This window comes from Vidua chalybeata, chromosome 7, assembly GCF_026979565.1.
Source record: "Vidua chalybeata isolate OUT-0048 chromosome 7, bVidCha1 merged haplotype, whole genome shotgun sequence".
Lineage (NCBI taxonomy): Eukaryota > Metazoa > Chordata > Aves > Passeriformes > Viduidae > Vidua > Vidua chalybeata.
This window is the reverse complement of record NC_071536.1, coordinates 12,663,356-12,680,419: the sequence shown is the minus strand read 5'-3', so window position 1 is coordinate 12,680,419 and position 17,064 is coordinate 12,663,356. Positions and strand designations below refer to the sequence as shown.

The following is a 17,064-nucleotide window of genomic DNA, read 5'->3' as shown; positions in this document are numbered from 1 at the left end:
AACAATAATTGAGGAGAGACAAAACAACAAAGCAACCGAGCTGCAGGATGGATGCCACCAATCTGTGTATAGTAGAAAAGTGTCAGTCAGTGGAAATTTGCAGCATCCTTCTACTATAATTTAATCCATCGTTTTCAGTTCTGCTGATTTTCAGCTCTGGGCTGGGAAAGCTTCTGCTTGTAAGAATGCCAGGATATTGTCTCTTCATGGGGAGGGGAAAATGCAATAGTTTGTGTGGGAAGGGTAAGGGGTTGCTCTTTTAATTCCTGTCCCAGCTGCAGAGGTTGTTCTTGTTGTGTTCCTCCACATGCTTGGTTGCCATCAATTCTGTGCTCTTCCCAAGTGCCAAACAAAACTGAAGGAGAAAAACATTCAGTTTAATACCTCTTTTTCCTGTTTTCTTTTTCTGGTTTTTCTGCATTTACACTTAGCAAGCAGACAAAGTGTGACAAGAGGTCTTGCAAGGCCTGCTGCTCTGAAGTGTCTGCAAAACTGAGTTCAGTTCCAACACCAGCACCTGACCTGGCTGGCCAGTGAGAAAGGGGGCGGAAGGGAGCAGAGCACTGCACTACCCCAAGCAAGGGCAAGCCCAGAGATTCCTAATGCACAGGACCACCTGGGAACAAGGAGGGTGGAACCTGGTCATACCAAAGGTGTCTGGAAGCCCTATTCATCCCCATCCCTCAGAATCAAGGAATTCCTTATCCTCCAATCAACCAACCAATCCACACAGCTGCAACTGGGGTTTCCTCTTCCTCATTCCTGGAGCAGGTAATACTCATGGCCAGTAATGATATGAACCACCAACAAAAGACCATGCTTTTTGTCAGTAATATGATCTTTAATAAATGAAATAATGCACCATTTTTACAGCAAGCCTTTTCTCTCAGGCCTAAAGAATAGCCTTTTAAATGTTCTTATCCAATGTCTCTGTATCAATACAATCTCTTTATTTAGGTTTATATATAACAAAGCAATTCTTACAAGTATTCATAGAAAACTCTGTAGTGGCTTTAACAATGTCAGCTTTCATAGTGGCATCCACAGATGATTAAAAACCAAAAATTAGCTTTTTATTTCATACTCACACTGTTCCATGAAACACAACTTATACAGCATAGCAAGGGTATTGCGCAGCTTATACAAAAGAAATAACTGAAAGTAATTATTTATAAATTCATACATGGTATTTCCTCAGTCATTTGAGAGGAAAACTAAAAATACCCGTTAACAAAAGGGTTCTGATGAGACTCCATATTCTAGGATTTCTCCCCCTCTTCCCCCAGAAAAGCTCGCTCAGAAAGTAATGCTCTCTTTACAGTCTTTCATAAGGAAAATGGCAGTTTCACATATTCTTACTTCAGCCTTTACAGAAGACCAAACCCTAGAAATTAATTCTTGCCATGTTTATTTTCCTCTTATACTGCATTTGGGGGGGAAAATAATCAACAGCGATTGTAAAACATCATTCCAGCTTATATAAATGTGAATAGAGCACGCTTTCCTCTAGAGACAAAAAGCAGACAAGAAACATATACATACAAACCGTTTTCAATACGTTTCAACAGTGTGAAAGAGAGAGAAGAGTCACCAATCAGGAAATTCAAAAGTGATAAATGAGTCAGCTATATCTTGGACTTGCCCGTTTGTTCTTGTGACTTCTTACAAAGACCAGAAACATTAACTATTTTCTGAATAAACAAGACTGAAGTGTGAAACTTCATTATACAGTTCTGAAGCACAAAAAAGAAAGTGAATCAAGTGCTCTAGAAATAAACCTCACACATTTGCTGTCTTAAAAACAAGTGAATGGGCTACATAAGTGGAGGTTTGGGAGACCTTGGAACTAGAAAGTTATAAAGGCTAATTATTTCTGCTTTAAAATATTTACCAGGCGAGATGCTGTGTCCCAACGGACACACTCCAGTGATACATCTGCAGAAGTCTGGAAGGACTGGGAAGAAATCCTTCCTTCCTGTGCTATGGAAGCATGGTGTATGCATTGAAGTTAACCAACTGAATGACTTGCAAATTCAAACAATTGCTGATGAAAACAGCAATAGGCTTTGAAAAATAGCTGATGATTACGCTATGAATTAGCATACCTCCAACTAGTTCCTGCTTATTATGCACATGTGTATATTAAACCACAGTGAAATAAACAGAAATGGCCATAAGAAATAACTTGTATTAATAATGCACTGCTAACACAGACCTGCATGGAGCCCAGATCAACATTAAAGAGCCTTGGTGTAAATGAGGATTTATCTTGAACCCTTCCACTCCCACTCCCCCAATGCAGTTCCATTCTTGACAAAGCCACAGCTGCCCTGTGCTGACCCAGCTCCACAGCCTGAATCCCCCATCAGCAATGCCCAGCAAAGCTCAGGAGCCAGGGCTGCCCCTGCAGTCCCACATTCCATACCAGCTTTCCTAGGGCTAATCCTCCCCAGAAATGTTTAACAACCACAGCCAGCAGAACCCACCCCTCCTCTGCCCACTATCAAAGGCAGACTCCTGTTGGATTCTAAGAGCACTGGGCTCAGCCATGAGCCCTCGAGGTGCCCATTGCCTCAGAAACACAGGTGCTGAAAATAACATCCATCTGGATTTGCAGGAGCACAAACCTGTTCTTGCAGAAATGGAAGTTCTGCCTCCAATTTTACTCAGTACAGAAGAAACCTCAAATGAGAAATCTGATTTGTTACTTTTTCATGTCAAAACTGAATCTACTTGGGGATGGGTGAGATCAAAAAGGAATGCATTTCTATAGCTACAATTTCATATGACAATATAGAAGCCTAAAATGTAATTGGATTTAATGGACTAAAATACTATGTTTAAATGGCAACCACACATATAACTATAGCTACTACATAAAAAAGCCTTGTAAAAATCATCATGTTTTAAAAGTGTTTTGGGTTATTTTTTGATCTTTGAGAGAGATATCTTAAATCATTCAGCTTCAGATAAAGCTTGTCATGTGCATTCCCAGGTTTCTCTCTTTCTCTCTCTCTCATAAATCCATTCCACCCAAACAATCAGTGACAAGTCTGTCACAGGAGATCTTGAACTACTGGACTGTGTGTCACAGTCTGATCCCAGCTTTACTGTGATGTACTACAGACAATTTTAAAATGGCATATGAACCCCCCCCCCCCATTATACTTTCTACCAGTGCTACCATCTGATGCTGTAACTCACAGAATTTAATCCTGGAACTTACACACAGCATACATATGCATCTAAATACACACAGAGTTTACATAAAAAAATAGATATCTGGCTTCACTGCAATATGTATAGTTTTTTCACTGAAGAAAGGCTTGAGGTTGAACAAAAATTAGTAAGCATGTTTGAAAAAGAAGGTTAATACAGTTATTTGTTAAAATGGGTACTGGGAGACCAGACAGAAAAGTTCAAATAATCCCAATTTATGCAAAATATTAAGTTGTCCAGTCTATGATCCAACTTTCAAAGACTGATCAATCCAATTTCAATTTACTTTGATGAGCCGCTACAAATCTTCCAATTAGACATCGCGTCACTTATATGCTACTATGCTTGGCAATTATTATTTTTATGGCTTAAACCCAGCCTATTTCAGCAATGGCACCAGCCACCATTTTTATACAAGTAAAAATTACAGCATAATTAATTTCTAATGTATAGACAAAATATGTCAATTTTAAAATGCTCCCCAATTAGGCAAGAAATGTCCACAGTAATATTTCAATGGCAGAATGGGTATGAACTTTTGTATTTTTCATTAACGAAAATTACAATCTGAACATCAATACAGTAATGTTATATTAGTGGATATTTTTTAACACTTAAAAAAGGAATATCATTAGAGCAAAATGCACTGAACACTGGAATTAGGCCATATACAATGTATACATATATATTTTTAAGTAAGAATTCATTACTATTAAGTTTGGGGCCAGTAATTTATTCCATACAATTAAAGAACTTATTCTCCTCTCTGAGGCATGTAGGATTCCAGATTTCTTTTAGAGAAAGCTGACAGGTAGGAGGATGTGAACTTTCAGAACATATTTATGAGGTGGGAGATTATTGTTGCTTGTTTCCTGAAAATTGCCAGCATCTATCTTGCATTGTTTTGTGCCCAGTGCACTGAAAAAAATCAAAATGTGTTGCCTTTGAAAATTAGGTAATTTTCTATATGAAAACAAGAGACAAATGAGTGGCACTAAGAAAGCAAAACAAGAATGGAAATGTTGTTTCTGAAAATATTCTAATTATGATATTATCAGATAGTTTTCTTTTAAATTAGGAATACCTTTAGTTGTGCAAATGTAAGTGCATCTTAGAGTTTCAAGAAAGGCCTTGGTAATAATAATTGGGTAACATATGAAGCTGTAAAAGCATTATAAGCAAATTCAGGGAAGTGTTGCAGATAATCTGACCTGTAAATACCAATTTTAGAAGACTATGAGGCATGTCTGTTCAAAGGGTTAGAATTCACAGTCTAAAAACCATGTTATGTTGGTATCTCCATTACAGGAAACAGAACAAGAGACAATGCATTAACCTAAGCAACTCTCCTGGCTTCTACTGGTAAGCCATTTTCTATACCCAGCAAGATTTTTGATTTTGTCTTACACAGACAAACATCATAACTGTTTGCTCTATCATTTTACTTGAATTATCCATTATAAATTACCATAACAAATATTCTACTATTGCCTATTTGACAGTGGCACAATTAATAGGTATTTACACTACCATTCTATTTTAATTTTGCTATATTTATCTTGTCCACAATATACATGAGAAATTGATAGAAAATTATCAACTTTCATAATTTTCCTTTTTTTAAAAATGAAAGAAAATAAGCAAAATCATAACTCACAAGGCAATAAATCACATTTGTTTTCCTTGTTTGTTGTACAATATCAACTCTCCCTGTGTTTGATTTGAAGAATTCTTTCTCTTACATGTATTTTGTTTGGTTAAGGATGATCCCCTGCAGCACGAAAATTTAATATCATTTAACTTACAGAGATAGTATTCTGTGGACAATGGATTATGTGCTATGAGGAAAAAAATGGCATTTCTAAATTAAACATTAAAATCAAACTTCTCATCTGATTTAATCTAGCTGTGCAGAATTACAGTATTTTGGTACCTACTTCAGAGTTTGCTTTGACTGACCTTTAAAAAATAGATTTTATCTCTTTAATCTATAGGGTATTTCATGATAAAGTACATTTTTCTATCATGTTAAAAATTATATTTATCCATGGTAGATTACACAGCCAATCTTGCTACTAATTAGAATTAATTCCAAAGGCCCTCCAACAAGTAATAGAAATCGACAAAGGAAAGAAAAAAAATATTCTTTAAGAATGTTGAAGGAGAACTGCAAAACGACATCTTCATCTGGTATTAAAGTTATTTTGATTGCATTGATCACAAAACAGTTGGATTTCTTACAAAGGCATGGCCTGCAAAGAAAGGCTAAAAGACTGGTGCAGTTCTGTCTCAGCGGAAAAAAGCAGCAGTCAGAGAAGTAATTTTTCTCTCCCCAGAGTAGTCTGAGTTAGTAAGAGTCCTAAAGATTGTTTTCAGCCCACATTCTGAAATGCTGATGGATGATACATGCAAGGCAAAGAAAAGTCATTGGGAAAGGAGTGAAGAATCCTCAACACCATGATCAGTGCTCACCAAAAAACAACACAGCGCAATCCAGACGGAGACTCACAGGAGGCCAGAGGAGAAGAGAGCCACAGTGAGCAACATGAATAGAATGCCAGAAATTCTGATTCAGGTCTTGAAACCCAGCTGAGCAACTGGCAGGTTTTCAACATCTGGGACGTGAGACTGCAGCAGATGGGAAGCCAGAGAGTGAATTAAAAGTCAATCCAGAAGAAGGCTGTGTTTTTGAAAAGGGTGATATAACTGTATTATACAGGGGGAAAGCATAATTATGCCTCAGAGACGAGAGATACTATTTGAACTGGTGCTTAAAGAACATAAGGAGCTCAAAATGTGCCTCGTGGCTTGTATTTCTACAACTACACTTAATCAAAGCCTGCATCTATAGTGCTATCTCCTGGAGATGTCTAGGAGAATCTAAGAAATGTTAGGAAGCGTTACAAGAGAAAATCACAGCAATCAAGAAAAAGCAAGGAATTTTGGGGATCAGCAAGAATCAGATGTAAGCAAGGCATGTATTAGATTAGTTGTATCAACAGATAGAGAAGGACAGGGTTGGCAAAGTTTATCTCAGGGGGAAAAAATGGAAAAACGGCAAGGAAACAAATGAGCTTAAAAGCAGAGAGCATCTGCTACAGTCAGCTGAAAGGAGACAGGCTGGGGGAAGCAATTGTTTGCTGCCAGTATCCTGCCACAGGAGTCTGGCAGGCTGGCTGAATAGATTTTTTTTCTTTGAACATCACCAGTTTTCAGATGAAGTGATAAATCTTTTCTTGTTACCAAAGACTGATGTGTTACACCTTTTTATATCCAAATAGTTTTTACTGAAATGTTTTCAATTGGAAAGAATGCTTCTGAGTTGGAAGGCTATTTCTTAGGTGGAAGGAGGTTCTAACTAATAAGAAAATTATTTTCTTTCAGTATGCAGTAAAACCAATCATTCCAAAAAAAGGAAGGGTTTACTTGAGATAGTGAAAAAACAATTTATCTCAATACATATTACACCCACGTTCACTGACAGCTAAAATCAATGTGCATACAAACTGAAAGAAGGGACTAAGCAGAAGGAAAAAAAAAATCCCCAACCCTCCCCTACAAACACCCATGAATTTTAAAAGCATGCAATAAACTTTAACAAGATGAATGAGGGCCTCTAAGAACTCTGAAGGGAGGATGAGTTTCAGCTCAACCTGGCAACAACCATCAATTAGGATGCACCTACCTGCATAAGCAATCAGGCTCATTATTACCCCATACTGTCTGTAAGGAGGTAAATCAGGAAAGACTTGTGACTCATCACAAAACTCTTTTGTGCCAAGTAAGATTAATGGTTTTTTTTCTCTGTGTAAACAAAATACGTTCACAACCTATCTCCACTCAAACTTTTAAGTATGACAATTATTAATATTTCTGAATAAAATGTATTTTTCAATGTACATCATAAGTGATCTAAATAAGGTTTTACATAAATACAGGGGGTGAAACTGCACACAAAATAAAATGGGAAAAATGGCTGACACTGTTTCCTTACATTTGTTCAACATTTTGTTACTCAACTTCACAGGCTGGCATCTACTACTATAAAGGAAACACATTTTGATTAGGGAGGATCAAAAGAAAGGTACAGAGCTCAGATTTTTTTTTTTTTTTTTGTTCCTTTTTTAAAGCCCTTTCAAGTTGGGGAAAATTCATGCATTGTCACCTCTGAGCACAATGTGATATTGGCAGCTGCTTCAAGCTGGCTACGATGTGCAAAGTTCACTGTCATGACCGGCTGACTGCTCAACTGTCAAGGAAAAATTAACAAATACGAAAACGGGAACATGTGGCAGTTTCAGAAACACACTTTTCAATAAAGCCTACTGTGAACTATAGACTATTGCACATTTCAACATGACACAAGGAAAATAAGGGGTTCAAAAGAGAATACACTTTGTAACATAGAAATATACAGACTAGCTTGTGCACAGAAATTAAAACATGGTTACAAGACACCACTGCAGTCAAACCTGTCTTATAGTCTGCTTATGTTCTTAGTGACCTTAAGAAACTGGTCCAAACTGATTATCAGCAATACTTTTTTTTGTTACTTTTTTTTAAAAAAATATTTTGAGACCACATCTTTGATACACATATATATATTCCGTGGTCAAAACAGACAGACTTAACTTTAGCGATACTAAATAAAAGTGCAAAAACGTTCAAAAAATAAAACAAAATAAAAAAATATGGAAGCATAAGCTAAAAATTTTCTGCATAGCTGAAATCTATTTAAAGCGAGTCCTTGGTAGGGGTTGCTGACAGGAGGAGAAAGCAGTTTTTTAAAATGTCTTCTGCATGTTTGTTTCAAATAATGCAAAACAAAGGTCATTTGCCGGCTTTTGAAGCATTTCACAGGCAGTTCACCCCTGCGTCCTTAGAGACCACAGTGGTGGCAGTGCCCCCCTCTGCAAGGTACACAGCAGTGCTGGATTTGGGGGGCACTGCCTGCTCACTGCCGTTGTTGTTGACCTCGCAGTGCAGCGGCTCTGTGGAGATGACCCACGTGGACGGACGCCACCGCTTGAGCGAGTACGGAGTTTTCACACGTTTCTTGATCTTCTCTCCTGAGCCTGATTTGCCATCCTGTGAGGAGTCACCTACTGAAGGAAAAAAAAACCAAACCAAAACAAGAAAACAGAACAGAAAATAGTATTATGAGGAAGGTGAGATTAGACTGGCATCCAGGGTTGTTACTTATGTGAAACAGAAAAAAAGAACAAAATCTATAAACACAGAAGCAACTGCGTGGCAGAGGCATGACAAGTGTATCGACCACAACAGCTGCCACTAAAACAAGGGGTTAGATTCTGTTCTCTGTCAGAAATTACTTCATTGAAGTAATTTGTGTTACCTGGAATGCATACTGGCATCAAACAGGAAAATCAGCATTTGACATTTGAGGGGCTTTTACAAATCATAGTATCTTATATTACCTGTAATGGGAGGTACAAAAGAACATTGCTACTACAGGACAGCAGAGGCTAAAATTTAAATAGTGCAATGTTAGGTCCCCTAATCCTACTCCACCTGGCAAAGCATTTCACCTGAAAACAAAATAGTCCATTATCTGTTAAGATATTAAGTCAGCATTTGGAATGCTGGGTTGTAGAACTGGCAAAACCAACTTTAACTATGATAAAACTTCAGCAGTCGAAATCTGATTGTTAAAAAAACTTTACACAACCCCTTCTTTTAACTTAACCTTCAATTAAAGAAAGTCACTGCAATAGTATTTTTTCTTTATCTTGGTAAGATTTCAACTCACACCAACATGTTAAGACAAAAATTAAGGTTTCCTACTTAAAAGGAAGGCTTAAACATTCCATTGCTGAATAGTCAACTACATTTCTTGAAAGATATGTTCTCATTTGGTTTTAAACCTTTTATTTCCAAAGATGCCTGGCATCCCAGTTTACTCCACTAATAGCACATCTTCCTAAACACAGTCACAAGATTTGCAAGCACCTTTCAAGACTACAGTGACTTCTGGAAATATATTTTCTTTAAAATGCACACCAGAAGGTCTTTCCAATAGCTCAAACAGGCTCAAACCCAAAGGATGTACCTAATTTAACTATAACTACGTGATTACATTCTTACTGTAAAAAGGAGAGCCCCATTGTAACCTCTTAGACCTCTGGCCATAAAACTCTCAAGGAAGTTACTACTCTGAAATAAGCTATTAAAATCAATTCCTTCTCTAATTACTTGGATTAATTTTTATGTACATATCAAACTGATGAAGAATTGCTCTAATTGTTGGAGCTAGGACAGCAAAGTAGAAAATGCCTGACCCTCCATTCAGACTGGGCTAATATGGTAAAGTCAGTTGCTTGAAAATCATGAAGCATACAGATAATTACTATAATAAATTATTTTAATCAATGCATCTTAGAGACAGCTACTCTTGAAAGAATGAGGAAAAGTAAGGAAAAAAAGGTGTAAGGTGCCCTTGCAGAAAAAAAATAGGACTATTTTTCAATATGCTTTCCAACTACCAAAGGTAGGAGCCTTGCAAGGAATAATGAAAGGTAACCTAGAGACAGAGTGGATGGGTTAGAAAGAGACAGATTTATTCTGTTTATGTGGAAGGATGATAGTGATCTAATATACTGGAAATGATGGACTGTATCAAAAAGACTGAAATTGTGCTGAGGGAAACTACATTTATATGAAATTTAGTAAGTATGCTTTGAGGAGAAATGGGAGACGGAAATAATTTCTATTCAAGCAGATCTATGTGGTTATTAGGTAGAAAGGTGTCAGGGAAACTGTTCAGCCCTGCAGGCACTTACACTGCATACTACTGCTATCCAAACTACTTGTGGCTGACAGATCCAGCGAATTAGGCCTCTGTGCTCTTCTGGTCTGGGTGTGCCCAGGATTTCTCACTACATTCTGGATACTGGCTGCAGCTGTCTCTGGACAGGGATTGCTGTTGTTGTTGTTGGCGTTTGTTCGGCCGTTATCCAGTGGCCGCTCCCTCCTGTCTACCAGGCGGTCCAGAACACCTTCATCGTGGCCAACCTGCTGCTCCCGCCTCAGCAAGGGCTCGTGCTCGTCGGGACTGGAGTTGATGTTCAGCCGACTGTCCTCCCCACTGAACTGGTTCTGAAGCATTTCCTGGGCCCTCTGCGCTACCGAGCTGCTGGTCTGGCCAGAGGGCACTGTGCCATTGGCATACTGGGTTGTGCCAGCGTGAGAGTTTATGCCGTGGCTCCTCCCAGCCACTCCATTCATGGTAACTGTCACGACATGAGGCTCTGCAGCATTGATAGTGTTCATCTTGGCAACGCCTGTTTCCACTTGCTTCAAGTTTGATTTGTGCTTGCCACCAAATTTTAACCGTGGCTCCTTTGTGGAATTTTTGGTGTTTAGAGGGAGGCTAGTAGGCCTCTTTGGAAGGTTCTGTTGCTTAGGTAGAGGATAGACCTGAGCAGATGGGACATCGGGAATCAAACACGCCTGACCATTGGTAGCTTGTGTGAAGTCCTGTTGCCCTGTCACCTCTACTGCAAGTTTTATCAGTGGATAAAGCAAGCTGGAACTAGTGCTGCTTAGCGGATCTGGCCCACTAAACTGCTTAAGTGAATGTTCCATCAGATTCTCATCAGAGCTTTCTTTCAGGTTCTTATCCACTTCTTTTGGATCCAATTTATTTGTCTCCAAGTCCTCCTCTGTTAGCTGCAGACAAACAGGGGTGGGCCCACCTGGCTGCATGACATTTGTAGTGTGTAAGTTTGTTTCATCCGAATAAGGCATTTCGGATATGGTGGTCATGCCAGTGCTGGGAGTGAGGCCAGTTGTGTTGGTGGTGGACAAACTGGTGACACTTGTCTCGGGACTAGGGATGCGAGCTTGTGCTTGTTGCCGCTCGTAGTTAATGGAATTTCTGTTCTTTTCTCCTGAAGTCAGTGGTGTAGTGGACATTGAATGTTCAGAAGAAATGTTCTTTACTATGCTGTCAGTATGGTGGATTGAATCTTCAATGTAGGAAGAGGAAGAATAATCTGGATATGGCCTTATCTTTGATACACGTCTATGATGCGACAGGTTCCTTTAAGAAAAAATAAGTGGTATTAAGATCATATATGTAAAAATCACCTCATAGTGTAACAACTCTCATTTAAGAGAGCTGAGCGTCTCTCTGTTTCTTTTAATGCATAAACTAAGGATAGATACAGTACAAACTGAGGTATTTCAGCAACTTCCTTGAAAAGTGCTGGGGATAAGAAAATTGGTTTTACTAGGGCAAAACTTCATTATGGATGTTACTTCCTAAGAGAACAGTAATCTTCTATTTGTCCAATAAGCTGGTTGTTCAGTTGGCAAAGTACTGCTAAGGTTCTGCTCTAGATGCAGATAAGTGATGCTGAAGAAGGGTCAACAAAAATGCAACAGACTAAATCAAGAAAGTGATTCTGAGAAAATGTCACAAGGTCCTAACCCATGAAAACTCTACTATTTTGACAATTTAGGTATTCTATGATTTGGACATAATATTTTTTTCATGACAACAAACAGTGTCATATACAGCAACATTATTCTTCTCTCAAATCTGGATTTATACAGTATACTATTAAGCACTAAAATCAGCTCTGCAAATCCTCATTCCCTCTGGATCATATATAAGCAGAGAACATGCAGCTTCTCTTGCTGGGGTCAGAATAACAATGACTTAAACAACGGCCCTGCAGTTTGTTAACTGAAAAACTACAGGCAATTTTCTGAACTCACAGTGACTGCAAATTCACAGTTTTTACCAGAACACTTTAAACAGAAGTTTGATGCATCATTTAGCAAGTGTACTTAAAGACAATTCATTTTGTCACTTCACATCGTGGCAAGCCTGCTGAGACAGTTTGCCTGAGCTCAGTTGAAAAGGCCCCTCTGTGAGAAATACAGCTGTATACATAAAGGGTGCCTGAATTCTGGGGACACACAGGAGATCTTAAGAACACAAGCAACTGGGATTATGTCATGCTCATATGCAGACTAGGCCATATAACACACATCACTTAATGGGTGCAGCAAGCTGTAGCTTCTGTCCTGGAGTGAGCCTAGTGCTGCATCAGGCATTTCCTGCTGACTAAACCCAAATGCGTTCTCTTCTTACCTCTCATTTTGCATGGCAGTTGACATAGGATTGACTGTTGGACTAACTGATTTATTTCTCTCCCAAATCATCATGAGCTCTGCCATTCTCTCCTCAGCACACTGTGCTGTTAGTCGAGCTTCCGCATCTTGATCCCAACAGTCTTCAATTGTTTCTTTAAGTGACCTCACAGCCTGCCAGGAGACAAAACCCCTTTCAGTTATTTTACCTTTATACTATGCTTCTAATTTACTGTTTTATGGCAGCATTCTGCATGCCAGTCACAAGCTGGTGAAAGAGAGAAACAGAAGACACACAATTTCATTCAAAGCTAATTTAACCTAATACTAGCAATATGCAATTTAATATTATCACACCTCACATACACACATCAACTGGGAAGACACTTAGGAAAAGCTACATTCATCAATGTCCATACAAGCTTCAGCCAGCCCCCTGATGGATGCATGCTCTGCTCACCCTCCTTGCCTTATGAGAGCTGTGTACTAAGGATTGCTGATATTCTGAAAATGCTGCCATGGTTATTCTCACAGTTGTGCTAATGGCCACTGCCTTGCTCCCCTGCATTGTATGCAAAAACCAGCTGTGCTCACTTCATCATCCCTGTCTTCCTCTTTACCACAGTGACATCCAAGTGTCTCGTAAATATCAATAAATTTGTCTGTGCCATGGGAAGAGATTTTTGTTGCACTTGTTTTACAGGTGGAGAAACAGAAACACACATGTGTTCCTGGCATCACACTGTGGGATGAACTGTACAGACAGGATTAGCGCTCAAGACCTCCAAAACGTGCTGCCATATGTTCAGGGAACTGGAGAGGAAACAACTGAAATTACGAGCACTGAACACTTCTGTTTCCACTCTATCTGGAGTACAAAAGCCAGGCAGACATTTATGGGCCCCTACTGCCAGCCTATGGCCATAGAGAGGATCTGGATTGCCAGCACAGCTCACATCTACAGCCCAGCTTTACCCTCTCCAGCACTGAGGACTGTGCATAATCGCAGCTGGGCACTAAGGCATTCAGTGAGTCCTGCTGACTGTCTCTGTGCCAGAAGTGCCTTGTGCCCTTCTGGCAGTGGAAGCCAGGACTAGCTCTGAGTATGAGCCAAGAGCTCCTCGCCCATGGAGGGGGCTCCTGGCATCGCTTGCATCTGGCAATCACTGCTGCTTGGTGATGCAGCTCTGGCTGCACAGGTGGGGACAAGCTCCCCCACAAGCAAACCTTTCATCTCCCCTCCCACAGCAGATCACACAGGGGATAAGCCAATACTCTCCCCTTAGCTGAGGGACATGAGTCTAAAAACACCCTCAGGGACAAGGACAAGATGGGTTCTGGATCAATTTTCTCTCGCACAATAAAATGCCTTCATTCAGCTTTTAGGACTTGATTTTGTCACCGTTTAGACTAAGTCAGTGGACATCCTAATCTTCTGCCTTTCCTCTTTGTAAGACTCTCTCTACAGGTTTCACCAGCAGCGAATTCAGCCAGTGTTTAATACTGTCTGTCCTGTAGCAGATCCTTTCCTTTTGATGTGTTAAGGGTCATTAAAGGACACAGCAGTGACTGTACAGTTATCAACACTGAAGTTCTTCAGCGTCACATTTACCACAATTATGTGTTTTCTATTAATTTCAGGTTGAAATATAACTATGCTAAAGTGAACTATTTACAAGTACTAGCACTCATCAAAAAGATAGAGGGGACCAGAAATCTTCATTATTCTACTGTTCTGTTAATATCCTGACCTCTGAAGTCAAGCATGGCCCCACTCTGGCAAGTGAGACAAGAACACAGTAACATCTCAACACAGTTTAAAACCTCTTAATTATTTTATGTACATCCTGTGCTCAGGTTGTTGCTTTATACTGTGAAAAACAATACTGCAAATCAAAGTCTGTAACATAACAGAGATGCTTCCAGAAGCAGATTAAGACTGCACAGGTAATCACAAATGAGAATTCCACATCTTTTGAGTACCTTAATTATGTGATTTAAAAAAAAAGCATTATTTTTTATTTGTATTTCTCAAATGAATAGGAAAACTGCATTTGTTTCATAGATTAATTTGCATGAAGGTGTTATAACCCAACATAACAGCCGAGCTTTAAATAATGGAAAAAAGTCTTTTATCACATGCATTAGATACAGGAGGTTAGGAAGTGGGTCCAGAGTGAGGTTATCTGGAGCTTAGTTTTCTACACTATCTGCCCTAGAATGCTCATTCAGATATTATCCTAGACTGGCATAGGGTGGAGGAAGTTGTTTGACACCTGTGATTATTCTTTACTCTTAAAGCAATGGTGCAGATCAATTCTTAGAGCTGGAGTTATCATCACCATTTTGATTATACAGAAAAAAAAATTAGTAACAACACAAAGAATGTGCTAGGCATTTTAAATATGGGGATCATATAATAACGCTGGAGTCTATCAGCTTGCTACAACACAATTAACATTTAAAATGGCAGTCTGCAAAACAAAACAAACCTTGAACTGTTTCAGTTTTAACTGCCTTCAGAAACAGCTGTCAAGCTTGGTTCTTCCAACACTGCATTTGCCAACATGGCTATAGTTAAAACAGCTGTTGTTTGATTTCCTATATACTTTGGGCACTGATTTCTCTTTTTTCCTCTTCCCCCTTTGCCCCCGAGACCAGGTGGCCAAAAGTGTGCAATAAAAGCACCTCTCTTGGAAGCTCTCAGGTGGGTTACAACATGTTTTACTGCAGTGTACCACTGCAGGCTATGCTCCTCTCTGGAAGCAGGTTCCTACATATTTACAAGCACCAGCACCAGGTGAGGCCTTGGGCTCCTCCTTGTCTGCACAGTAGCTACAAACTTATCAACCACCAAAGTCTCTGAAGATTGAATGGCATCATTTTAATATGGGAATAACAAGAAGTATCTTTCTAAAAAACAGCCAAACACGCCATTTTCATACTTGCAATTAAGCTGTATTACCTTGTATCAGGTGGAACCCAGTCACTGTTTGCCTTGCACTTTGCTTGTAACAGAAGACAAACAGCCCCCTCTAAGCCAAGGGGATTCACATTGCCTGAACTTTGCTGCAGATGAAAGCAAGCACAGACTCTCACCAGAGTTCAACTGACTTGCTCTAACTTGTTGGTCCACAGCAGCAAGGTTCTAAGCAAAAGCTACACTCATTCAAAACAACAAGCAATATTATAATGTTTATAGTCTTGAAAATAAAAATTGTGGATCAAATGAAGCCATATAAAATTTTTTATGTAGTTAAAAGGAAATGATTTCTAGACACTTTAGTCTCTGCAAATCCTGAGGTCCATACAAGTTCAAAAAAGTTTATTACAATGTTTACCAATTTTAGTTTTGGAAGAGTATATTGACATTTTTGCCAGCTATTTTAGTTCAGTTTTATTACTTTATAAGATGTCAAAAGGTAAAGAATGGCTTTGTGTTTCTCATTTGGCACACAGAGAACACATGGGCACTTCATGCACAATACTACAGACAGTGTCTAAAATTAATGTAACAGGTTATCTTCGGTGTATCACACTGCAGCATGCAACAACAATAATAGTATTTTTCCTTAAAAGAAATCGGGCTTTCATGTCAATAACTTTTAAAAACTGAATTCAATTTTTAAGAAGTCCATGCAGAAACAGCTCCCAATTCTTAAATACTAACAAAGAGGAAAAAAACCCCAAAACCTAAAAAATTGCTTTTAAGAAATGAGTACACCCTAAAGCTGGTTAAATCACTGTTTCTTTGAAAATATTCTCTCTCACCAGGCTGTTCTCCTTCCATGCTTCTGGGAATTTTGGTCTTTGCTTCTCTCTAGACACCAAGACTTGCATATCTTCAAAAGTGGGATGGTTTCCGACTTCAGTCTGGAAAGCCATCTGGTACTCTGGCACAGATTCCCCTGTTAGAAAAAGAAAGAAAGGGAAAAAAAATCAATCACAGATTAAAAGGCAGAGCAAAGGCTTTCAGTTGATGAAAGGCATTATCAAAGTTGCTGTCTATCAAGATGTTCCCCACTTTCCCCGAAGTCTAACTTCCAAAAAAAGCTGAATTAACTGCAAATGAATTAAGTGATGTTCAGCAACCTTTCAAAGGATAGCATCCTCAGACTTTGCTGGTTCAGTGGCACATTTGGAATATCTTGGAGCCTGAAGACAACACTTACTTTTTGTGAAACACCACTAACTGATCATGTTCATGTACTTCATTCGGGAGGAAGCCCAGCAAGATTACAAGCCTCTGCACACAAAGTACAGCTGTTTGACTGTAGAGAGTATGCTGCATTTTAGATTCATTCTATATGCTGTTGCTTGGGCAGAAGATGGTGGATGTGGCACAATCTCACATGTAAATTTTAAGCCTACTTCCTTTTTGTTTATGTTACAGGTAGGGAGAACTTCCCTGAATTTTCAATGTCCTTTCATAAACAAAAATACAACTGGCTAAATGAATTAAATTATAGCACTTTTTATGCTGAAAATTCTGAAAGACACTTCAAGCACTTCTATCAGTTCTCAGAACTGGAAACGCTGCCTTTGCCATCAAGCCTAACTCTCAATGTTTATAACTCTGGACAGTAGTAACAACAACAATAACAAAGCTCAAATGGCACCTAGCACGAGGCCTGCAGACCGCCTGAACAGGTCCTTCCGAGCCTTTGGGCAGGAACCACTCCTCGCCCCCAGATGCACCGTCCTGACAAGCACCACCTCGAACAC

General features: G+C 39.2%; 1 protein-coding gene across 1 annotated transcript in view; it reads right to left on the bottom strand.

The window, feature by feature from the left end:
- Window positions 1-1,051: 1,051 nt before the first annotated feature.
- The window catches only part of BMPR2 (bone morphogenetic protein receptor type 2), a 105,747-nt gene continuing 89,734 nt past the window's right edge, over window positions 1,052-17,064 (bottom strand). Inside the window, exons 10-13 of the mRNA XM_053947271.1 lie at window positions 16,111-16,247; window positions 12,341-12,513; window positions 10,020-11,281; window positions 1,052-8,324 (exon numbers count right to left, since the gene is read on the bottom strand). Of these exons, the coding sequence (XP_053803246.1) occupies window positions 8,074-8,324; window positions 10,020-11,281; window positions 12,341-12,513; window positions 16,111-16,247 (1,823 nt within the window). The 3' untranslated portion in view covers window positions 1,052-8,073. The remainder of the gene's footprint in view (window positions 8,325-10,019; window positions 11,282-12,340; window positions 12,514-16,110; window positions 16,248-17,064) is intronic.